We start from the raw sequence: 26,734 nt of genomic DNA, 5'->3' as shown, positions 1-26,734 counted from the left end.
AAAGAAAAAAAAATATCTATTCAGTGGTGATTATAGCACGGCAAAGTCATTTACAAAAATGCCACCAATACACAGGTATTAAATTCTAAGATCACTTTTACCTCAGCTTTTGATGCATGAATTCCAAGTCAATATGTGTTTGCAGTGTGATAACAAAAGTAACAGGAGTGATAACAACTTAATAACTTAATGGCTAGGAGAATGTTAATATGTTAAACTTTCTGCCAAACTGAACACAACAGTGAGAAAATGACTTTTTTTTGTTGTTTGATCTTTAAGAAAATCCTTCTTTATATGCCTGGAGGACACTTTCATATCTGAAGGCAAGGGATCTCCTCAGCTTTTCTGGAAATGGTGTTCTGTACACAGTTTTGATCAGTATAATAACTCAAATGTATCATAGGTATTGATGCACCCCCCGTGACTTATTCTATTTTGTGCCTCTAAAATTAAATGCAAAATATGGTATTTTATTTATGCAGTGCATCCCTTTCTGCTGCAACTGCTATATGCAAAATCTAATAACATGGAACTCTTGGAGCCTGTTTGTCAATATCTCATATGAGAGTCCATCTCCATACCTCTGCACAGTCATTTTCAGCCTATTTGGAATTCTGTTCCGAACAGAAAAATGCTAATATACGTTAATGGGAACGATTGCCTGCTATATCAGAGAGGCTGATTCTTGATCTTATTTTCCAAATAACTTATTGAATTGCCAGATGACTAAATTCAACTATTCACACTTCCTTGCCTGAATATTTTCTGCTGTGAGAGAATCCTGATTCATAATAAGATTATTGATCCGTTATCATCTTTCTAAGGCAGAAAGCCATACATGTAGGATTTAAGGCTCTAGGCACTTTTTATCTCATATCCATAATATTTGCAATCTCTATCCTGTGGGGATAAGCAGAGAGCAAGACACAAACAAGAAATGCTAAGGTTTAAATCCAAGGAGCTTAGTTTCATTATTTCTGTTTGATACTTTAGGAAACATGCACAGGCAGAAAGCAACTTGCACAAAAGGCAGAGGCTTGGTAGGAATGAGAATTTGGGTCTGCAGGGAAGTTTCCAGCCAGGCTGCTGAGGCTCTGTGACTGCTGTAACAAACACAGCTGAGTGCTGGCATTGGGAAAAGCAGTGATTTGACAAAGGGGAAAAAAGCAGCAGCTTCTGCCCAGCCCCTGGCTGGTACAAAGTGCACTGGACAAAGTAGCAGCACTGGGGCAACTTCATTTCCTTCAGTCTGAGCTGCTGCTGGAGATGGCTTTACACTTGGTCTACAACATGCTGTCTCTGGGTGTGCTCCTCACCCTTATCTCTTCTTTTCTTTCTCCTGTTCCTTTTCTATCCAGTGCCTGAAATGTGTCCTGAGGGTTTGACAGTTTCTATTTAATCATTTCATCCTTCTGTATGGAAGACTGCTGAGCATCATGCAGTGAAGTTACTACCAGCCTGGAATTTCTGAATATCTGCCTGCCCTCTTATCTGCTCTGGTGCCAGACTCTTGATATCTCACTCCCCTCCACCCCTCACCCTGTGTCTGTAATGGTGTAGCAAATAAAAGTTCTAAATAACTCCCTGTGCTGTGGGGAAGGAAAAAAAAAATAAACGCTGCCAACACAGAGAGGCAGAGACAGATTGTGTCCCAAGGTTTCCTTTTAGCTCTCAGTACACTGAGGGGATGTTCATTAAAACCAGCACTAGATTTCAGAGGGGGACCAGGACCAGCAGATACCATTTTATTTAGCCTTGGAGGACAAAGTTCAAGTCTCAGCTTGCCACCTTTTGCAACTCAGCATTTATTATGAGGCTTTAGAAAAGCCTGGCAACACTTTCTGCCTTCCACAAAACCTGTCTCTTTCAATAAATACATAAATCCTCTAATGTCTGGACACATGTTCAGATAAGACGAAATTTCCAACTTTCAGTTGTCCTACTTTCTCCATAAAACAAAGCACGGATCAAGCATTGGACAAGACACAAGTTAAAAAAATGAAGAGAATGCTGCCAGTCATTGGCTCAGCCATTTTCTCCTCAACTAGGGTTTAGGAGTGATTTATTTTTCCATTAGGGATTTGAGGCTTAGCAATTCTCTGAATTATTCAGAATGAATCCAAAGTTCATTTGGGGAATTCTGGGACAATCAAAACATTTCCAGGTCTCTTTTTTCTTAATATCCCCAAGCACTCCAGTCCTGACTGTGTGAGAGGGCATCAAGCAAACACTGTCAGAGCAGGGCACAGGCAGGGCAAGGCACATCCCAACACTGCTCCATGGGGCATGTGATAGATGAGTTATTGGATGGTTGGCTCTCACAATTAAAAGGCAAATATCATGTATGTATGTTAAGAGAAGTTTTACAGTTTTTTAGTTGTGTTTTATTCCCCTTGTGTTGTTATCAGGGAGTGGCCCGGGTTTGGGACAATTGGGAGGGTTGGCTCATTACTATGGCAGCACCTGACCTCCAGAAAAGATTCAAGGAAGTGATTTCTACCACTGGACAGAGAGGAAGGAGTCAATGGCCAGAATTTTGGGAAGGGCTAAAGGGTTAAAAGGTGAAACCTCCATTGTGTGGGTGAGCACATGGTGGGGAAAATCGCCTGCTCCTGGGGTCGTAATTTTTTCTCTATTCAGTCTTCTGTTGTGTTTTTGATAAGGTTTTAATAAACCTTTCTAATTTTTTTGGAAGTGAGCAGCATTCCTGACAAGAATGTTCCATTGCTCACCAGCACTGCTCCATGGGGAATGCCTGTAGAATTCCTCTTTTTCACTGACCACTGATTGCCTCAGGCTCCAAGGGTGTACAGGCACATAACTATTAAAGAGTTAACTGTTCCACCTGCCACAGGCTCTTCTGTGCACTCACATTCAAAAGTCTCTCAGAAATGAAGGAAGATTTTTTGGGAATATTCCTCTCTGTCAAGACAGACAGAGACTGGTACATCTATCCAAAATCACTGGAGGGAGGAGGCACATCCAGCAGGCTGCAGAAACCAATTCCAGCTGGAGTGTGATCTGGAATCCAATGTGGAATCTGATGGAGGGATTTCTGCATGTATGAATATCTGTAGCAGAGGTTGATGGGGTTTGGGGTATGTTAGACGTGCAGACATCAGGGAAAGCAGCAACGCAGTGTCTGCCCCTGCAGGAGATTGTGTGACCATGGCCAAGCTGGCTCATGGCTGAGGAACCACCTCTGCCCATATTGCAGCCATGGCCACCCCTGGATGGAAAGCTGCAGGCTCTGCAGGTCTATTGTGCTTCTGGCAGAAGAGGAGGAAAACAGGCCCTTCAGATGCAAATAACAGGTTAAATACTAAGTGATATTCCAGCAGCCACTGATTATACTCTGGCCGTGAAGTTAATTTAGTTAATCACATAGGATGGATCAGTGAGCCAGCTGGAATCATCCCCCACCTTTCCAGGCAAGAACTGCACCCCTTCACCAGCAGAATACCAAAAGCTTTTCTGCACACTCCAGATTGCACCCCTAAATAATTTCCATATTCATCCAAAGTATGGTCGGTAGCAATCAGAAAGTTTTAGGAGCTACTCTCTGTTCCTAGGCTCCGAGTGCCAGTCAGCACATCAGAAATCATTGTGAGAGCCATTCCCAAACACGTTGGGAATCTGCAATTAGCAACATTAACAATGGGATTTCACAGATGTAGGTTACATGCTTTCAGAAAGGAAATGGCAGTTGCTGGCAGTGGAGAAATACTTAAGAACTACTTATCCCCTAATTAGACAAGGTACAGTTCTCCAAGTACTGAATGCTAAGCTCTGCTCCAGAATGTGCTCATCTTAACCCCACAAAATTATGCTGAATTACTGAGGTTCCATCTGAGCATTTCTTAGCCAAGGCTCCTTGCATAAACAGATGGAGCAGTTCTGCTGTTTCCGTGCTGACACATTTAAACTGCAAAAGTACAGGATTAAGTTCAAATTTATCATAAAATCACTTTAGATAGGACGCTGCAGTCTTTATATCCTTCTCAAGTATGACAAACAGAAAGACAACACTGTCTGTGTGGTGTTCAAAACAGGCAAATAGATAAAAAAGGTTGGGAAGAAATATTGATTTAACAGCTACAGAGGACTGGGTGAGGGCAGAGCAGGACAGTCAGCCCCAGAGATTTTTATATTCCCTTGAAAGGGGGTGATTCTCACTAGATGGATTTCCCAGGACACATTAAGGCATCGTGTAACTCACAATGGCATTGCAGACACTAAATCCCACCTGAAATGGGTAATCAGCTGCTTATAGGCTGAATATCAAAATCCAGAAAGAGGTGATGAATGCACGTTGAGATGTTGCTGTGATATTGTCACCTGTGAGGAAAGGTTGGCAAGTGGCAGAAGTTGCCTGATTTAGACTGGTTTTCTCTCTCTGAAACAACACAAAATGGTTGGAACAGAATCCAGGAGTGGGGCCAAAGCAGCCCTGACTTTCAAATGGAGTCTGAAGAGAAATTTCAACACTAGGCATCAATTAATATTCCTGGAACATTCTGAGGGGAGACTCCCCAAAACCCAAACAGGACATAAAGACAAAAGGTTGCTGGCACAGCTTGTCATAGTCTGTGCAAAAACGCATCCTGTAACTCCTGCTCACGAGACAAGATCTCCCCTAGATTGTAACTTCCATAGAATATCTGACAAGATCTCCCCTAGACTGTGACTTCCATAGAATATCTGACAAGATCTCCCCTAGATTGTAACTTCCATAGAATATCTGACAAGATCTTCCCTAGATTGCAACTTCCATAGAATATCTGACAAGATCTCCCCTAGACTGTGACTTCCATAGAATATCTGATAAGATTTCCCCTAGATTGCAACTTCATAGAATATCTGACAAGATCTCCCCTAGATTGCAACTTCCATAGAATATCTCTCCTCATAGATATGGAAGGGCTGCTTCTCTAAGAAAACCAGAATAAATCTTCAGAATGTGATTCTCAGAGAGTCAGATCTTCACACATAAACCAATCCCTTGAAGTTTAACTCCAGACCTCCTGTCAGAGACGTCTCTACCTCCTCAGTGGTTTTAGTAACTTCTAACCAGAGAATGATCATCCCCATTTTGAAACTGCTCCTAAGGTTTCAAAATAAAACCATTTGAACATTCTTGTGAATGCACCAGAAGGAGCAAGGCTTGCTAGTCTGAGGCACAGGACAGCCAAGTGCCCAGCTTGCTCCTCAAGTGTAGCTTTCCTACTCTGAACTTGGCTCTCTGTAGTCCTAAACTCACAGCTCCTCCATGTAAGAGACTCCCTCGAGTATGACAGTGTTAAAATTTAATTTTGTGAAGAAACGGCATATTTAAATAAAATTAAATTCCATTTCAGTGTTCTGATCAGCTTTCTGCAGTTACACATTCTGGTTCTTTCTCTCCTGCTGGCAATCCATATTCACATGGTGTGCTGCTTAAAGTGCAGAGCAAAACCTTTCCTCAGCCACCGACTTCCAGAAGGTTGCTCAACCTTTCTCCTCAAGATAATTTGTTTTTATAATGGAAGACTTAAGTTATACTAATATATTGTTGGGAATGTGAATGCTGGCAATTGAGTGTCTAAATACCAAATCAAGACAGCAGATCAGTCATTTTTATCAAAGTTTCTTTATACTTCTGTGAAATTATAGGTTTGGAAAGGTACCAGGCTTAATTACCTAGCGAGCCACTGCCTTGCCTGCCTCTCTCCTAAATGCCAGGACACAGAAGTGAAAGCTATCTCACATCTCCTTTTGTTACTTGTAGAGGTGTAAAGTAAATAATTCAATTTATAATTATTCAATTCAATTTCTGAAGTGCTTTATACCCCTAAGGATGAGGTTTGTTTTACACTGAAATTCAGGAGAGGGAAAGAAAGGACAAAATATTCAATGGACAGAGCAGAACAAAAATCAACAGGGTACAGAGACAGAGTGTAAATGTGTGTCACTGTTTGTGTGCAGATGTTTAAGCAGTTTACCACCTAACAATGTCAGATAAGCAGACCAATATGAAAATTTAAATTACACAGAATTCATTCCCACGTACTTAGACTTGGAGCAAAACATGAAGGTTCTGTAAATTCTAAATTACACATTTAAACTATGATTTTCCATTTTTAGTTGTGGCCAAACTGTGATTACCTGGCATAACACACATTGGAAAAAGCAGTCAATTTTCATACTTGGACTCTTTCATTTGAATAAAGTCTTTATGAATGTTTAGCATCCACACCTGAAGATGTAATACATCTTCCACAACCCAGGAAATCTGCATCACAAATTAAACCAAGAGCTAAAATGTTACAGCAATATCTGCTTTGAAGACTGATTTTGATCTCTGCTAACAGATTAAAATTGCCTACAATCCTAGATGACACATGTAAATATTTAGCAGCAGTATCTCCTCATCTCCTTGGCCGTTTTTTTTTTTTTTTAATCTTTGGTATTTCTCTTACCTTTAATGCACCACGTTTTTCATTTGCTTCAAGAATAAAGATTTCTGCCATATCCTCGGCGTGCTCCGACCGCGCGTGCACAAACAGGGCTTTGCCAACTTCTGATACATTCTTGAGTGCAACCAAATTCCCATCGAGTTCCACTCTAAAGTCTGGGTTAGAAACTTCAAAGTTCAATTTGTTGTTCCCCTGGCAGTCATCAAATTTCACTGGAGGTGAAAGAAAACAAAAAGAAAAAACATATTGTAAGTATCCACTTTGGAACACAAGCTTCAGATATCTTTATGTTATTGGCTTGTCTACAGATTTGGGAAGAAATGTCTTTCAAAGGAAAAAAACTGTCAAAGAAATTCTATTTTTTTTTTTTGATTCTTCTTCATAAAGAAATGTAAGAATGAAAGAAAGAAAGGTGAAGAGGCTTTGACCAGTCTAACGGGTGGCAGATAAATAAAACACTTTGGACATGAGCCTTTTGCGATCGCTCCAATCAAATGCACATCCCAGTTCCACAAACTCAGCAGGGGCAGTAGAGACCTCATTGTGCTCCTCATCACAGCCCAGCACCTCCAAAGGCTCTTCTGTGGCAAAGTGCTTTCAGATACCCAGTAGATCTTTAGGCTCAGCACTGGTTGTTTACTGAATATTCAGCCCCAGGCTACTGCAAAAGTTTTATAAAACTGAAAAACTGAACTCTAACATTTCCTACTGCCAGGATCGTCACACAGTCCATGAGCTGCTCTGTATCTAAGGATTGGGAGAATTTTAATTGAACAGTAGCTGTCAATAATCCTGTTTCACTTTACATGGAAAGTTTAAAATATTTAGGAAAGCTGGCATAAAGAGGAAAATGTTCCTAAAGCACAAAGATTTGAGACTTTGTCTCAAATTTCTTCTCTGAGTAATTTTGCACAAAAAACTGGATAAAATATTAGTGATTTAACTACCAGCTATATCAGTAAGAGATCTTCACCACAAACTTGCAATTGCTAAATGAACTTTTCAGGTTTTGACATCTCTGAACAATATATTTGCATGTGAAAGGTTTTTCTGCAGACAACCTGTTTTGTATTCCCTACCTTCTCCCAGAGTTACTGCTGCTGCAGACTTTTCATTTACCTGTATGCTCTCACTATTTCTATTTTACATTTCACTTCCCCTGGATCTTTAAAAACTGCATTACAATTTCAGAAAAAACTACAGACAGTGATACCAGCTACATAAAACCAACAACAATGGAGTTTTACTACAAAATAAAACACTTGACATAATTGTTTCAATTCACTGCATACACTTCTTGTACTGGGGCATTTTTTTTAAAGGAAGAGAAACGATCCCAGAGTCTCTTGTGGCCAATCCCTAAACTCTTCCTGACTGTGAAATTTCTATAACTGGTCCTAAAGCACAGGAACAGTCTCATGGTGGGTGGCCACTCAACACTCCTGGCAAGTAACACAGAAATCCTTTTCATCAAATTTATCAATTTTTCATCAAAATATTTCTCTCCAGGCAGAACAACATGAAGACAGGGCTGCCAGAGGACCTCATGGAGATCCTTCCTTTCTGGGCATTCCCTGGGATTCAATCCCAAAGCAGAACACCACAGGGAAAAAGAATCATCACCGATTCCAGAATTTACAACTTCATTTTATGATGAATATTGATGAGATGGGTTGGATTAACAATTAAACAACGCCAAAATCTCAAGCATTCAAACAGAATAAGGCACAAAAAGAGATGAGAGGCACAATTTACCAAAGCAAGAGTGGAGGGTTGGCCTTGGGCTGCTCCCAGCCTCCCACCCAGCCACCCTCTCACTCCCCCAGCTCAGCAGAACTGAGGAGAAGGATGGAAAAGATAAAGACAGGGAGGTCACTCACTAATTACCATCACTGGCCAAACAGAAACGACTTGGGGGAAATGAATTTAATTGCCAATTAGAAGAGACGTGGATGCTGAGAACAAGACAAAATTAAAACCACCCCATGAAGCCGTGACCCTGCGAATTCACACCAGACAATTCCCTTCCCGAGGAGAGCCCAGACTCCCTGACAGACACCACGGGCTCTGGCAGAAAAACTCCCCCAGCAGCTGAAGGATCTCCTGCTGCACAAGGCTTCAGCTCAATTACATGTTTTTAACTAAAAACTGCTCCCATTTCCTCCCCTTTACTGTAGGGCAAGAGAACTATCCTTGGATTCACAGCGGGACAGAAAACCAGAATTTCATCAGCTCATTTGGTGTTGCATTGAATTTTGCTGAAAGCAAGAGGGATTATAAATAAAAAAGAAACAAAACCTCTTTTCCCTCAGACACTGCAGTCTCTCCAGACAAACCTATCTCAGGCTGTCAGGTGGCACATCCTGCCTGCAAAGTCTTGTACTGAAGGAGAACCAGGAGGGAAAACCACTGAATTTGGGAGCAGCAGCAGCTTAAAGCAATTTCAGAGTGCTCAGAGTGTGCTGGTGCCCACACTCCCAGGCTGGGAACTGCTTCCAGGAAGGGTCTTGTGCCCACAGCAGGGTTTTGAGGGGGGTCCCTGAGCAAAGCCTGCCTGGTGGAAAACCACCCTTTGCAGCTGATGTTGGGTTTATGGCAGGTGTTTTAATAGACTCACTTCAATTTCCTAAAGCTAGCAACAAAAAAAAACCGTAATATTTTTCTGTCACTACAAATGTGGGAAGTTGAAATTCTCTGTACAAACCACTGTATAAATACTGCTTGGATTGCAGCCTTTGTGAATTATAAGTCTCTTATATTTTAATCCCCCCAAAAACCACACAACACAACTAAATAATTTTAAAAGAACCAATGAAACAAGGTCTAGGAACTTGTTGTATTGGTAGCATCTCTTCCCACTTCAGAGGGTTTGGAACTGCATGACCCTACATGGCTTCCAACTCAAGTCAATCTGTGATTCTCTGAATAAATATATGCTTTTCATAATCAAAAACTGCTGCTGATTAACTATTAATAGCTTACAACTGGAAAAATCTAGCATTGGCCTCTGAGAAATTATATCAGGAATAAAAAGTTTAAAAAAAATTAAAAGCCAAAGACAACTATAATAAAATAATCCCTTAAAATCCAATGTCATGGTTCAGAGTTGTAGCATCACCCAGCCAAACACTCCAAGTGCCTTTCAAGAAAAGGACAAACTTTTTTTAAACACAAAGGGTTTTGTTTCTAAAGCAGGGAGGAGCTGCCTGGGGGTGCTCTGCTCCCACCTCTCTGCTCAGTGCTCACAAGCCCTGGGATCCCTGCATCGCTGCCATCTGCATGCTCTGGGGAAATTCAAGGGCCACATGCAGGTTTGGCACATGGAATCAGGAGAAGCACTTGAATCTATTCTATATTCCCTTGGAAGTATGAATTTGACACTTTTAAACCTTTTATACTTTGCTGTCTATTCATCTTCACAAAACCCTGCAACTTTTTCCAAAAAGGGCTGAGGCAGAGTTGTTTGAAAGTGGGAAACTGGGGTTTTTTTACCATATCTCATCCAAAAGCACTGATGCTTTCAATTCCCAGTCCTACCACAGAAATGAGAGTATTTGGTGAGGTTAATAGCAAGGAGAAGGAAAGAAATTCAAAAGGCTCTGAGAAGTACTGATAATGTAGGAGAGAAATTAGAAGTGGGAGGAGATGAAGTGATCGTAGGGCTAGAGAACACTGGAGATTATTTGGCCTCAGGGCCAACAGGGATGAAACTGAAACCAATTGCTGAGAGAGCTGAGGGGAACTGGAGCCTTAGATAAACTCCCTAGTCAAATGTGGACCTTATCAGGATGGTGCTGTCTGCTGGACTGGGCTGAGCAGGAAACATCACCTGAGACTGAATTGCATTCCCAGCCATCCCCACGATGCTCCTCACTGGAATGTTTGCTTCTTAAACTCTTGTGGCTTCTGGGGAAGAGCCAAATATCCCAAATTTACAGTACTTGAGCTGCACTTGGCAAGCTCCAGGAGCAGCTACACAGCCCACGGAGCTGAGCCTGGCACTGGCCACACTGACCTTCCCTGCCAGGCACTCAGGAGAGCTCTGAGGACTTTCAGCTCCATCAGTTTCCTCAGATTTCCCATCCATGGCATTGCATCTATCTCTTAACCAAACCTGTACATTGTAAATGCCCATTAAATACAAGGGAAATTGGATTTTTAGTTCTTATTCTCTGGTGAAAAACTCTTGCTCTGTACATAAAGTCAGTGTAGAAATCCCTCTGTAAAAACTCTTAAAGTGTGATTAATTAATTACTCCTTTTGTCCCCCAAGTACCAACCAGTGCAACAAGAAATGAGACAGAAGTTGTGGATATCAGCTGTGGAAAGTGTCAGCCTGAGCTGCAAAGGTGCTCTCTGAATATCCAACACTTGGCTGCTTGGCAGCCCTGCTAACATATGGTCTGTGTGATGATGTTTGTGATGTTCCTGCATTTGTCACAGAAATGAGGTGTGAGGAAAGCCCTGAGACGGATAATTGACATTTTTCCCACTACCCACGTGCATTATAACAGGTTGGGTGAGTGGCAGCCTGATGAGAGGGGCCACAGACACCCCCCAAAAGTTCCCCTGTTCTCCTGCACACTCACCCTGCGTTAGAGCTTAAGGAGTTTAACTGGATTTTAAACTCCTCAGAGCAAAGGCCACCTGCTCACCCTGTGTCTGTACAGCACTTGCAACAAAATGATTTGTGTTTGGTGCTGAGGGCGCTACAAAAGTGCAAAAAATGAATAATAGCAACAGATCAGCTCTAGCCCCAAACTGAAACGTTGGTAAGGCTGCACCAGGCATGACAAGTGAATGTCTCACTGACAAGATTCAATGGGCAATTAAAACAGTGATCTCATATTTATATGAGGGTGGAGTTCTTCATTTATTGACGCATCTATGACTCTTTTGATGTTCCTAGTCATGCTCCAGCTGCCAAATGAACATCTTTATTGTGCCTAATATGCCACATGCTATGAGACAGGCTCCAAAACTCCATGCAAGCAAAATGTAAACACTGCCAAGCAGCTCCCAGTGAAAAACATGAGTGTCATTCATCGCCCTCTGTTCATTTCTCAGCCTCCTGTGTCAGACTTTTACTCCTTTTGTAAAATTCACATGTGAGTTGTACAGAATATCTCTTTCCAGCAACCAATATTCATGTTAACAATACCTACATGGATCCCAAGGATTTAATCATTGACTTTGAGCTTATGATCACCAAAAGACCTGACGGAAAAACTTGTGCAGGATCCCAAGTCCATTAGTGCAATGATGGGAAAACTTGTAACTGGAAATATTAACCTTTATAGATCTCAGCAAGGAAACTCATGTTCCTGGGATTCCTCCTCTCAGTGCATTCCATTTTCCCTGTTATGATATATTACAAATGTGAAGTTTCTACACCACTGTGATATTTATGATAATGACCCAGAGATGTTTGAAAGGATACCATTTTAAAACATTGAAAGGTTAGCAGTTGCATTTCTTATAAACTCAAGTGAAAGAAAACAAGCTGAAATAGGTTTGTATTCAAAAGCATATGTTGGTCTGATATATTCCACTTCCAAAGTAATTTTTTTTTTCCGAGTTTAATTCTCAGCAGTTTAATTTGTTTTGAACAGAAATACTGAATCCATAATTTTCTCTCTGGTGAAATCTCCACAGAGGTATTCTGAATAAATAAATACACATATTTATCTATAGGCACACCAAAACTAACTCTGTATGTCTCTATGTACAGGTATTCATATTTTTCTGTTAGCTCATCATAACAAGCAACAAAATGACTCCTGAATGAGGAAATTTCACATTGAAAACAAGACCTAATTGCTCTATCAATAAATATTAGGATGCTTTTTGTAAATATTACCTAGCCTTGCTCAAATCCGTGGGAATTACAACATCAAAGCAACATTATCCTCTGCATTTTTTTTCCTTCTCCTTTCTATCAAACAACTTTAGATCCTATTGAAGCCACAAGTCAGAAGGTGTATCTGTGAGAGGTCTGGAGGTGCAAGAAAAGCACATTACAGCTGCACAAAGGCAACTTAACTTGCCAGGCCAGCAGGGATCCCCCAGCTCTGCTCAAAACAGGGAAGTCAGAGAGGCTGAGCCTCACTAACCACGGAGAAAAGTGATGGCTGAGGCAAATGGAAATGCTTCTGGGTGCTGTGGTTGTGTTTGAAAATTCATAAAGCACCGTGACCTGGAGAGGCTCCTGTGAGCAGTGAGCCAGGAAAGGGAGAGGGGCTGGGGAGGGGAAGGGGCTCCCAGCCCTGGGACAGCTCTCAGCACCCCCAGCTGCACAAACACCAAGTACAATGAGGCTCAAAGGGCTGAGTCATCCTGCCAGCGCGGGGAGGGCAAAATCCACCTGGAGCCAGCACATCTGGACAACCTGAATCCATCCCAGAACAAGAGAGGAAGCTGCCACAACAGCTACCAGCACAGGAGCTGGGAAACAAAACAAATCCTGCTTTCAAGCCAACAAAAAGGTCCACTAGGAGAAACAGCTTCTTTCCCTGCCTTTGAGGTGCCTTCAAACCACCTCTTGGGCATGAGTTCTGGCAGTGAGCCCACAGCCTGTGTGGTTCTGCTGGTTTGCTGCAAAAATACCTAAGCAGTAGATGGAAAAAGTGTTGCCCCATAAAAATTTGAGGGCAGAATTATATCCAGACAAGACACTGTCAACAATTAAGTCAGACAGGTTGCTCCTGAAGTTATGATATTATCATTATTTTATATCTAAAAGTGCTGCAGAAATAATGATTTCACAGATTAGAAATCTACTAGTGTGACTGAAGTATTTGCACAAAAAAACTTATTGAACATTTAATAAAATGAACAAAATGAATTTTATGAAAACCCTTTCTCAAGGTTTTTATACAGCTTAATGCTACCCTAACTCTGCAGTAGAATTGCTACAGAATTATTTTTTTTTACAAATCCAACAAGCAACAGTGGGTTATTATCTTGCACTGCATCTTTATGATTTTCTTGCATTTATATAATTTCTTTATGTGTCCCTGAAGTAAATTACAGTGATGACTTATTTAGTCTCCAGAGAGTCAGAAATTGAGGGAACATGAACAACAGTGAAATGTTCGTCACAACATAACAATCATTGCTTAAGACAAATACACATTTATATTTGGCTTCTTTGGAAGAACAAGTACTAAGCAACAAACTGTATCCCTGAGCACACTTTCCAAGTCTGAAAAAACAAACTGATTAGCTAAACTGGCAAACATCCCTGTGTGGTTTATGTGTGATGATTAGATTTGTGCAGAGCCCTGTTATGATACAAAAACCAGGCCAGCAGTTCATCCACTGGGCACAGGGTGTTCATTCCTGCCCTTTGGAGAACGCCCTTTCCACTGGAGAAATGGTGCCTATTGATAGGCACAGCTTTCTCTGTGCTGTCAGAATTCATTGCACCTATCACAGATAGGAGATAAGCTCCCCTAGATGATGGAAGACAAGGGATTTCACCCAGGAGCCAGCTGCAGCCAAGGGAAGGTGTGATGTTCTACAAAAGAGCCACACTGCTCTCTCTCCTGCATGTCCTCTACCACCTACAGTTGTAGCAGAGCTGGAAATTGCTAAAAAACCTGAAATTCTGCAGCACAGATCACCTGAGCAATAAGTGATACCTGACTGAAGGTTCCCTCTTGGGTGATGGGTTTGATGTGTGCTTCCAGAGCCAGGGACTCCATCCACACCAAAAACCCAGCTCAGCCATGCCCTGCTCTGCCCCTCTCCTCACCTTCTGCCCTACCCAACGCTGGGCTCTGGCATCTTCCACGTCTCACTGAGCTCTGCCTCTGCTCCTGGCACATCACAACACCATTCAGCTTGATCTGAGTGTCACACCTGGTACCCTGAACTGGAAGTGACCAACCCTAAAACCAGAGGCCTCACAAATTGTATCATCCCAGGTCTGGAGCAAAACGTCCTTGCCCTGCAGCACTGGGGTTGCTGTGTGGGATTCCAGCACAGAGCACAGTGAGCAAGATAGCTCCACCAGCACCAAACTCAAGGGTTCCTGACTTTTTCCATGCCGCTGCTACTTGACTTTTCCCACCACGCTCCCTCTTTCCTTTCTGCTAGAAAGGAAGATCTCTCAGCAGCATCTCGTGCTCTTCAACAAATTTATTCTGCCAACAGGGCTCCATCAGCTGTCTGTGACTGCTTGAAATGACAGGAAAACACAACCACTACAATCAAAACTGAAGGCATCCCCTCCTCCTCCTCCAGCAGACTTCATCAGCTCACATTACATGATATCTTCACACATCATTTTGCTGCCCATTGTCTTATTTAGGGCAAAAATTTAATCAGGTGGAAGGAGCTGTAATGAGTTGTTCTCGGTTGGAAGTTATCTTGACTTATTCATTACAACACAGAGGTGTTATTGACTGATCTCCTGGGTCAGTGGCTGCATTATAAGGCACGAAAATACTGTAGCTGCTGTTCTAAACCCTAGAGAAAAATTACTGTTTCAACAAAAATATTATGTCAGGGAGTGTGTCTGAAGAAAAAAAAAATAAAACCTTCAGAAGCTATATCACAGTCATTGATCTTCTGAGCACCACGCAGAGCTCAGTTTAACCAGAGCTGTTTTCTCTCTGTAAATGCAGGGGACATGAACTGACACCCCATTTGTGGAGCTCCAGTCTCAAAGGAGCTGTCACATCTGGGGAGGAAAGTGACATTTCCCTGTTAATGCTGCATCGATTGTGAGCAGAACAAATAACCCCAGAGCCAGCAATGATATGTAGAAAAGATACTTTTAAACTTCGTAGGTGCCTGTGAAAGGGTTTCCCATTGCAATGCAAATGATCAATAATTTTCCATTTTAGCAGATTTACACAACATTGTGCTAAGATCCCCCGGAGAACATAAGATGAAATTAACTTTAGATTCCTACAATGTCTTCACTGGCTGGGCCTGAGACACAAGCAGACGGAATCAAAGACATTCAGATGCATTCAATGTGCTCACGGCTCTGCAGATCGCTGTGAGAAGTTTGTCAATATGAAATTAATCGTGCCTATAGAGGAGGGAGAAGGGACAGAAGTCTGAGTTTGTACAAGAATTCCCAGTGGGATGCAATGGATTATTTCCTTTTAATGCTGCCTGAATAAAGCTTGGAGAGGCAGTGGGCTACTGACCATGAATTTCCTTGTCTTCTGCACAGGTGCACATCTGATCTTTGTGCAGTCATCTTAAGTGCTAACTAACCCAAATTTCTTGATATTTGTAATTTATTGAAAACTAATCAGTGGAGATTGAATTCAGGGGAAAAAAAAAAAACCAAAAACAAAAACAGTGTCCCAGGAGTTTTAACTGTATAAAAAAAGGCTGCCAGCAGATGTCAAAAAGTAACAACAAGCAATCACTCACAGGAAACACCTATAGTAAAACCAGCCCAGAAAATACCTTATTTACACCAGTATATGTTTCAAATGCCTCCAAAGCCACAAATTTATTTAGCAAAGGTTTTTCATTAACTAGACAATTAGTCAAAGGTCATGGGGATATTTTCCCTCAAGTTGACAATTAAAACTGTTTATCTTCAAGGTCAGTTTGTTATAATTACAGTGATCTGCCACTTCTTAATGTGATCTGTCAAAAATTTTTCAATTTTTTTTTTTTATTTTTTGAAGGCATTAGGTTCTGCCAGCACACAACTATCTTTCTATGAGTGTTAAATTAATCTAAGAAAAATTATGATATTTTCTTGGATGTACAGAAGATTCACTGAGTTACACACACATTTCCAGTTGCCTGAGGTTGGGCCATTAGTAGGAAAGGTAAATAAATAATAGAAGTGAAATATGGAGCCTCACTGGAGGAATGGAAACTTTGTCTGCTCCTACAGTGGCAAGTTCAAATAATCTGGTGATTTGAGGCTGGAAGAAGAAATTACTATTGTAAAAAATATCTTTTGTTCTATACCAAATCCATGGCAGCTACTCACAGCCTTATACACTTGCTTTTATCAGAGACAGGGAGAAAAAAAATATTGCTTGAGATATCTCTCCTGCCGTGGCAGTAACTTGGAGACAAGAAGTCAAAGGGCAGGAGCTTTTCATTAAATAAGGCACCACTACAAAGTGCTTTTTTGCACATTACCCACAGTTGCTGTGCAAGGCAATATTGCCTCCACCTCCTCAGTCTTGGTTCTTGGTTTCACCTTCTGTGCAGAACGACAACTAATCTGTAACTCAGCTCACTGCTTCCTCACCTCAACTCTCCAACAGAACCCAAACTCCTGGTCCGTACACACCAGGAAATGTTAAAAACCCCAAATACATGCACATCTACAAAGAGCTGCCCTTCTTCTGTAATGACAGTAATTATGAAATTATAACAATGTTTCTTTAAAAGACGTCCCCAAGAATAAGGCCTTCAACTTGTGCCCTGTGAAATAATTTCCAAACAGCACTCAGGGGTAGGAGTTTGTTTCAGAAATAGAGGATGACGCATCATTTACGATACATAAAAGGAAATGAGAGTGAGTAATAAATCCACTGTGCAATATTTTCCTTTCAAAATGGATACTGTAGGTTGCTGGCCTATTTTCCCAGCTGCTGAATGAGTAATGCCATGCCTGAAAATCTGCTCAAACCATTTATTCTGTAGATTGTTCAGCTTTCTGTAGATTGTTCAGTGAAAACGTTGAACAAAGGCACTCCCAATTCCAGGGGAAATCTTTTGGTTTCTCACCTTCTCCATCAATGAACCTGACAGAGGAATAACAATTCCTCTTAGTGGTTTTGCCAAGTTCTCTCACAAGAGTTCCCTCAAACTCTCATGTAGAAAGTTGATTTCTCCAGACTGATCTGATAAATGTGCAAATAACTGACCTATACTCCTTTTCAGTTTAAAAATAAGGTTAATAAAATTAAGCCCTTGGACACAGTTTACTAACAACTTTTCAGAAGGTCTTGCATTTAGTTTTGCAAACTGAGTTGGTAGTTAAGTTTTTGTTTTACTCAAGTAACCATTCAATTCCAACACACAGATAATTCTATAAGCCACAAAAAAATCAATCTGCTAAAATACAAAATTTCTGAGAACAAGGAAAGCCACTTCTCAGAACTGTGCTGGATTTTAAACTTGTTAAACTTATTGTCATCTCTTTCAAACAATATCAGTGCTTGACTAACTGTTACAGAACCAAATAACCTTGGTTTGAATTTTGACTCTCACACTAAGATTAGACAAGTTGCACTGCTGAGAACAATGTAATTAAAATTGCACCATGTAATCTTGCTCTGCACAGTCATTCCCAGAACAGTTTCTATTCACATCAAACACAGGCTTTTATACTTTAAAGAAAGACAGGCCTTGGTATCTTCCACAAAAGAACTGACCTGAGGGAAAGTATATTCTGTCAGTCAGGATCATTTATAAATAACCTTAAATTTGTTTACACAGATAAACCAAGGGAAGAACATCAGGCTGCTGAAGTTTGTGCCTCTTTTAATAACTAAGGAACAATGGGAAAAAAAAAAAAAAGGAAGAGAAAACACAAACAGCTCAATAGTGATTATTTGATGATCCTCGTTGTGTTGTTATTCACGTTTGCTGCTGAAATGGGTGGAATTGCTCCACACTTAAACAAATACTGCACATGAAGCAAATGACAATGAAAAGTTGTATCAATAGCTTCACACAATCTGTATTTCAGATACAAGCTCTGCTGCTTTGGGCCATTTGCTGCTGGCTGGTTGTCACAGGTGGATGTCCCACCCTCCTCTGGCACCACGTAGGTAACGCTGCCAACCTCGAGTCTGCACCATTGGAACCAGCAGCTGAGATTGGGATCAATCAGTGCTTGATTCCAAGCCTTTTGGAACGTGGATCAGGCCCATAACTGACAGTTTCCACAGAAAAGTTGTGACCAGAATAAAATTGAATTAATAAAATTGTGTCTTGTATTAAACTCCACAGGCAACAAAAGAGTGCAGTGCAAAACCATCTGAGAATTTTATTACCAGATACACTCTTAGATTTAATAAATTACAGTTATCCCTAAAGTTACATGAATTCCAGCTGCCATCATAGTTGTCAACTCATCTAAACTTGTGTCAAAGTCAAATAAAGGAAAAAAACCCTTGATTTATCATTTTCCCTCATTTCTCCTTAGGCTTTGTATAGGTCCCACTAATGACAAATGCTCTGATGGCTGCACTGAGAATTACTCATAAAGATTTCCTACACTCTCACCTCACTTTGCAGCATTAGAATGCAGAAACCTCAGCACATCTGTTTGAATAAGTGCCTCTTTTCCTCCACATTAGAATAACTATAATGATTATAATGCTTATGAAGTTTAAAGAGGTGAGATAATAATCAGTCAATCTTTACTTTGCTTCTGGTTATAAAGCCATTACAAAAAGAAAAGAATGCAAAAAAACCCCAAACCACTAAATCTGTGCTTTTTTCCAGCTCACATCCCCTCCCAGAGCATTAGTCTCTTGTGAAAAATAAAGCTCTGTCCTTGTGTACACTGATATCCCTCATTTGTGTTCCACTTTGTTAATGGCTACAATAGTGACAAACAGAGAATTCATCTGGTAAATGTGAGTTGCCAAAAGTTTTCAAGTGACACAATGTTATATATTTATACACATGGCTGCTTAGCAACTTTATAGTAGTTCCACCCAGGAACTGAGGCATAAATAAGTAATTATGCTATAGCAGAGAGTGCATGAGACATTTATAAATGTAGGAACAGAAAGGTTATCAGAATTCATCACCTAGCAACAAATATAATATCATCAGCTCTCCTGTCTAGCAGGCATCTACCAAGAAATGCATTATAAACTCTGCTGCCTTGCAAGTTAACTTGGGAGTTTGAAGTTGAAATGAACTCTACAGCTAATTAAACTCAGCTCAGTGCTTCTGTAGGCTGCTTGTTTGTGTTTCAACACATGCTTTATTCTGGAATAAACAGTTGCCATTCACTCATCCACAGATGGGTCACACTCAAACACTGACAGAAGCCAAGAAAATGAGAATACAGAGACACCCTGCACTTTCTCATGGCTCCCAAGAAATCGAGACTGGCTGGTTAATGCCTGTAAATACAATGCACAGGAGCAATTCTGGGAACGTGCTGAGATCCCTCAGACTCAGAACATGATCAAAGTGTAATGTCAACATGGTTCCCACAATGCAATTTTGGGATGATTCCAATACAAAAGACTGGTTTTACAACTCCACACTTGTCTTAAACATTTCAAAGTGATGGATGTAATTATTCACCAGATTCACTTAATAATAGACTAGATCTTGCATCAATGAATATTAACTTAAAATAAAATTAGATTTGAAGTACCAAACGCTCTGTGTATTCAGCCTGATAGACAACCTTCATTCCTTCCCTCCATCCTCTTTCCCCTCAGTGTTTTACATAAATACTCTGTTATAACAAAGCCTGGAAACTGATGGGACTCATTATTGCACGGGCAATGGCTGCTATTGTACTGCAGTGTAGAGGGATAGAGGTGCACTGGTGCCACCACACTTCATTTTACTTTGTTCATCCCATATAATTTTTGGAAAGCAAATCCTGATCATCACCTCCAAGCCCTTTTATTTCACAAAACTCTTCATTAAAATTTCCTTCCAAAGCTGAACAAAACCAGATTTCATTACAACCCTGAAAGATGTCTGTCAATGCTTTGAAGTTCTGCCAGAGACAAGTCTGGATTGGGAATATTCTACACCAGGGAAGCTTTCACAGAAGAGCAAATTGCAGACAGAGAAATGGATCATGAACTGCAAAGACAGCACAGCCCCTCTATCCATTTCCTAGACATGGAACAGTTATCTCAGATGAATCCCAACTCCAAGAGATGAGAACACTTCCTCACAGAAGGAGCTGGAGCCCAGCAGCCCTGGCTTAGTGCAGGTAGATTACCTGGCTGACCATGACAAGCAATCAAGAAATAAAATACAGGCCCTTTCCATCTCCCCACATCTGCTCCTGCCTTTGCAGACCAACCCTCCCTGGTTTGTACACTCAGTCTCTGGGCTCCTCCTCCTGACTCACATCTCAGGAGCATCTCACATCCCAAACAAGCACGGGGAGGAACGTGCTCAGCTCTTGGGGAAGTGTTTCTCTCACTGTGATTCCCATGCCTGCCTCCCACCCCCTCTCCTGCTGACACAACCTTTCCCTACAACATTCCCATACAGGAACTGGCAATGAGTTGTGCTGCTCAACTTAGCTGCCTTTGCAGACTCGTTTCCCAATTATTCATTCCTCCTCCAGCTTTCCAAACCACCAAAGGAGTAAACATTATTTTACTACTGCATTCACTTGCTATTCGAGGAGGAGACTCTGCATTTCTCCTCCTTTTCCTTTTGAAGTGTCTAGAACACCCTCCTTCATAGGCATGGAAAATAAACCAACTTTTATCCCTGTTAACATGTTGGGAGCTCCAGATCAATTCCTCATTTGAGGTCACACAGCAGGCACTCCCACAGAACCATGGAATAGCTGAGGTTGGAAATTACTTTGGAGATCAAGTCCAACTTCCAGCCCAGTACCACCACCACGCTCAGCATTAAGACATGTCCTCAGTTTTTTTCCAGGGATGGTGCCTCCACACTTCCCTGAGCAGTCTGTTCCAATGTTTTAAAGCATTTCTGTGAAGGAATTGTTCCAGAGCTCAGGATGGCTCTCTCCAGTGCAGGCTCTGCAGGGCACTGCTCCCCTATAAAAAAGTTGGAATCACCAGCCAGGGTGGAGGTGCATATATTCCAGAAAAACAGCATTTGGACATATGCATCAAGACTTGCCTTCTTCCAGGAAGAAACCTGGGAGTGCCAGAACAGTCAATCAGCACACACAAAATAAATAGAAAGTTACCACCTGAGAGCACCAATTGACAACAGACAGTGTCACGAAACCTGCCACTCTCAGGAACAGAAAAGCTTTTCATAGGCCAAGAATGTTAAATTAATTTCATTGTCTCCATCTACAGAAGCCTTCAGGTTTTTATTTCCAATGAAATGGGGTTTGGCTACAAGTATTGAAAAGTTCATTTGTTCAAAATGCATCCTGTGACCTGCAGGGACCAGGGACAGCCATGGAAACTCCCTGAGGAAGTTCATCTCAAGGGCAAGCACATGTACAAAGTGTTGAAAATGTCAGACAGCGATGAGCAAATTGATAGTTGGGGTTAAATAAGGATGTTTAAAGTACCAACACAAGCATGCAAATGTGGAATGTGGGCAATAATATTTTGAAATACAAATTTGTGCATTTAATTGTTATTAGGAATGGGGAAAAAAATCCACCAAAGAAGATTCAAATACCAGATCTCTATTCCCATTCCCAGATGTTTCCAAACATGGACCAGCCTCTTAACAGGCAGACACCAGTTCTTACCAGGTAACACAAGTGACTCAACATAGAATAACATCAGCAGGAAAAATCAAGAACCGAAAATTAGATTCTGCACAAAGTTACAAGATTATGGATAGGAGACAAATGGAAAGGAAACGCAGATATTCCAAAGGGAAGTGTTACTGGTCATGTGATTCTTAGGCCACAGGACAGCAGGAGGGTTCATTACTGGTGAGAGTGTTTGATGCTACGTGATGGAAAAAACTGCACCCAAAATGAGTGTTCCAATTTCTGAGCTGGTGGAGAAAGAGAACACTAGCACTAGACTTTGGTGAAAGGATCATGTGGGATTTATTTAATTCTGTCTTCTTCAGTTATTCCAAGCTTGACTTTTTATTCTAGGTCAAACAAAAATAATTAATATTATGAGATTTTTAAAAATATTTTTAATTGAAGCATGGGGGGGAAAATACCAAAAAAAGGCCCACAGATTTCCAAATTTAAAAAAATGTCTGGGCAAAAAGCAGTTGTTCTCACACTTGCACGAGGTGAATTATGAGGCATTATTCCAATAAACTGATGTGGACTGCTCAAGATTTACGTCAGAAACAGAATTTCATTATGGAAAAAAAAATTAATACATCTACAAAATAATCATAGCTTATTAAAAAACCATCACCTTCCAACTAGTAAAAATATTTAGTGTGTTTATCTTGTTTCAAGCAAAGTCAAAACAAACCAGATAAACAATTTTTCTATTTTAACTACCTATTGTAACTTTTTTTTACACAGAAGAAATATCCATTCTATGTGGAAATAAATACTGTGCTGTGTAAATTAATTTCTTGTTTATTAAAATAATATCACATTTTCACAGGCACAGAAGGGAATTAGGAATTTCTCTTTTCAGATTTTACCTCCTCTATAAATCTTAAAACTTTATACATAGTTAATTAAAAACAGTTGCAGTGTATAACTCATCATTACATATATCAGCTAACATTTCTCATTAAGGCTACAGATTTTGGAATTGCAGCTGCTGCCTGGTAAATAAGTCCTTTTTATATATATCCTTCATAAAACAACCTCTGTTGCACATTCCTATTGTTTTGTTATTTTTTCCCCTGGTAGATATGTACTTTTCTGCTATTGCTTTAAAACTGCATTTACCTGAGAAGCAGGAGTTTAAATCCAGCACTTTATGAAAGCTCAAAAAAAAAGACACTTCTTAGCAAACATCAGAGCAGAGCAAATAATTCACAACAATCATTTATTTATTGGATTTGCCATTTATTTTTCTATTCACCACAGATTGCTAAATTCTTTTATGTAAATTATTCATGAATTTCTGCCAATGCTTCTGCCATTTAAATTACTGTGAAAATGGAGTTGCAATTATTCTGATTTCAACATTGGCTCTGTCAGGTTTTTGGAGCACTGGTTCTGCTCCATGATTGGTTGCAACTTGCCAATTTGGAATATGTTTCAAGCATTACACTTGAGTACACTGTTCAAAATTTACTTTGTCAGTTCTATACTTGCAATTTGTGCTCTGAATATAATGTTTTCTGACATTTCCATACTGACAAAAGCTCAAGTGTAGACACAGCTATATCTTGCTTCAATGGACATTTCAGTGGCATTATTTCAGTCATTTTCAGTGCCAAACCCATTACCAAAACACATAAGACTGACAGAGGAGGTTTTTGACATTAACTGCCTCTGTGTTTTCTGCTGTTCATAAAGGTGCCTGAGTCAGGAGGGCTCTCGATGACAATCCCAGCTGGCTGCTGCTCAGGCCATCCATAAAGTGTGTAGCTAGCACTCGAGGGGGGAGCACAAGAGATCCCACCCCAAGACCCCAAAAGAAAGGGAAAGGAATGGCAAGGAGCAATCCTTCCACATGCAGGAGGGGCACACCTTGGCTCATTGGTTGATTCCTTCCACCCAGGAGGGAGAACTCTGCCAGGGAGGTGTTAATCACCTCAGCTAAAACATCCTGGCATCCCAAGAGGCCAGCTCCAGCCAGGAGTCCCCACCTTCCCCAGCACCTGGGGGAAGGCCTCACACTTCCCCTCCAAACCTCTGCCAAAAAATAAGAGCTGGGAATCGGGGACTTGGAGTATCAAAACACAGCCAGAGCTCCCCTCTTGTCAGATGAGGCTGAGAGGTTCCCGTTCTTCAGTTTAAAGGCAATGTGCAAAGTGATTCACCTCAGTGTTAGCATTACTGCAGAACATCCCATTTTCACCTCAGAATCTCCAAAGCTTCTGTGCTGGGGATCTGCATTTGCACCTTTGCTATTAAAACTTGGCTTTGTGCCCAGTGCCTCTCCTGACAACAAACAAATGGCCTGAGGTTACACACAGATCAGGAGTGACAGAAAATACTCCAAGTTTCAAAGTGGTAACTCACCATCCTCTCAAACTTTCAACAGTTTACTTCTTCCCATCACTTTTCAGAAGATAAACCTTGCAAGGGGATGGTTATAATTGAATCTCCCAGTGTTAGCAGCAATGCATTTTACATGAGAGAGCCTGATCTTGCTTCGCAGGGCTGAAGAGTGTTTGCAAGCCAGTAAAGCCCCATCAGTTGCTGTAATACATCCCTCTCTCCTCAAAACACTAAGCTCCAGCAGTGATGGAGGAGGCACTGAGTCGAAAAGATCCGAATTTGAAAGTCTCATCATGTGAAATGAGGATAGATTATGTACAACACTCAGCCTGCTCATTTCAGGAGTGAAGTTTACCTAAGAAATGCACCTTTTTATCACTACAGACAAAATGCAGTCAAAGAAATAATAACATAATCTAAAATTAAATCAAATGTAATCTAAAAAGTCAACCTACATTACATTAATAATTGTAGCTGGGATTTGGAAACAAAGCAATTTTTAAGAGGATGTATTTTGTATAAGTTTTTCTTTGAAGTCCCTGGGCAGCACATCAAAGAGGGAATGTAGCATGCTTATTCTCTAGGGATGGTTCTTAAAAAATCACAAAAACTCTGTTGGGGACACACTTTGTCACTGCTCTCAGCAGAACAGATACAGAGAAGAAGGTTCTGTGTGTCGCTTCCAATGGAGATTTGAGCTGACTATCCCATTTTTGGTACAAAGAGCAGCAAATTTGGGAATTGGTCACCTCCCTGCACAAAGTCAGGAATCACCCAGTGAGCCACCTCACTGGGACCACCACCAAAGTGAAGAATCTCAAGTTCTGCTCCCAATTTTTGGTGGAAAGCACTCTTGAGCCAAGACCTCTGAAGGAAGAAATGTGCACCTCGTGTGATTTCTTTCAATCGCATCAAGATTTTATTTTTTATTTCTCAACAAGTGTTTCAATACCATTCCAACAGTATTTGGAGGAATGGTAACCTGAATGCTTTTGCAGCCCAGATATTTGTTAGAGGAAGAGAAGTAAATCAGTTAAATTAAAAAAAAAAAATCTAGATGGGGCACTGCAAAATTTTGTGCGAGCCACTTATGCCGCAGAAAATTGATTTTCCCGCAGGTTCTGCAGCTATGCACTCCCTTTTGAAGTAGAGAAGCTAGATATATTTCTCTACATATATTTCTCTGAGCTAGAGCCCAGAACGGTTTTATATTTTGCTGAACATTTTCCAGCTGATTAATGTTGTGTTTACCAAACTATAAATATAGGATGATGCCTCCTTGAAGAAGTGATTTAACTTTTCTCCTTTCGTTTTGTAAATTGTTTTTGCTGTGTGTTTTTAAATGAATGGTGTAAACATAAAACTGAAACTGGATCTCTACATTACATTTTATGGAGAGATTTTCTTTTTTAATAATGAGCAGTAGCAAAATACCAGTACCCATCCTGTGCACAAACACAACTCAGATCTTTAAAATACAGCATGTGCTGAAGTTTCATACGACCTCAGTAAGTTATTCAATAAAACAGAAAATTATTTCATTTTTAATGAGTTGATATTTTAAGAGGGTTTTCAAGTAGAGTTTGACAGTTGGTGGCTTCTTCATGTCCTTTCTAGGAAACCTCTCTGATGCCATAAACACAGCCTGCCTTTTTGATTACTTTTTTTGGCTTCAGAGAAATTTGGGACATAGAGTTCTTTGTCTCGCTTCATCTGTTCACTGGAATATTTCTGCTTTTACTTTCTCCCATGAAGGGGACACTCATTTCTGCCTGCTGTAAGTTTGTACCCACTGACAGAACTGGCTCAAGCTCAGATCCTGGTGACAAAGGGGCTTTGCACTGATCTCAGAGGGTTCTGATTAAGCTGCAACTGGAAATATTATTGTTGAGATGTGACTGTACAGACATTCCTCACTCACAGGGTGGGCAGGCCCTGGCACAGGGACAGTCCCTGGATCCCTGGCAGTGCCCAAGGCCAGGCTGGACTGGGCTTGGAGCAGCCTGGGATAGAGGGAGGGGTCCCTGCCCATGGCAGGGGTGAGACAAGAGCTTTCAGGTCCCTTCCAGCCCAAACCAGTCTGTGATTCTGTGACACTCCACTCTTCACAAAAAGACGGTTTTTTTCTCACCTCCCTTCATTTTCACAATAATATATTGGCAGTATCTAGAAGTGCTGGAGCGAGTAGAGATGTTTAAGTGCCACCTACAGCAGATGACATTTCCCCCCTGCCACACTGGGGTTCAACAACACTGAGAATGCCATTCCCTTAATTGCCCCCATTATCCTGGTGTTAGGAAATGTCTTGGGTAATGATTTCACCAATCCAACCAGGGGTTCTTTCCAAAACTCCTTAGGTAACAACTCATTTCCCATCTCTCATTTTGACATTTCTTACAGAGCCCAGTACTTTTCCCCCCATGCTAAGCACTCCTGATTTTGTGTAGTGTACAGATTATAAACAATGCTAAAATTAATTTGTGTCTCATGCATTCAGCTTCACCCTGACTTAATCATTCTGCTGT

General features: G+C 40.9%; 1 protein-coding gene across 2 annotated transcripts in view; it reads right to left on the bottom strand.

Annotated features, from left to right (window-relative positions):
- The window catches only part of CDH13 (cadherin 13), a 449,240-nt gene that overhangs the window by 285,374 nt on the left and 137,132 nt on the right, over positions 1 to 26,734 (bottom strand). For both annotated transcript variants that reach the window (XM_036390362.2, XM_036390361.1), the window contains exon 3: positions 6,459 to 6,667. In XM_036390362.2, the coding sequence (XP_036246255.1) occupies positions 6,459 to 6,667 (209 nt within the window). The remainder of the gene's footprint in view (positions 1 to 6,458; positions 6,668 to 26,734) is intronic.

The sequence above is a fragment of the Molothrus ater genome, chromosome 12 (genome assembly GCF_012460135.2).
Source record: "Molothrus ater isolate BHLD 08-10-18 breed brown headed cowbird chromosome 12, BPBGC_Mater_1.1, whole genome shotgun sequence".
Classification (NCBI taxonomy): Eukaryota; Metazoa; Chordata; class Aves; order Passeriformes; family Icteridae; genus Molothrus; species Molothrus ater.
This window is presented reverse-complemented; position numbering and strand designations above follow the sequence as displayed.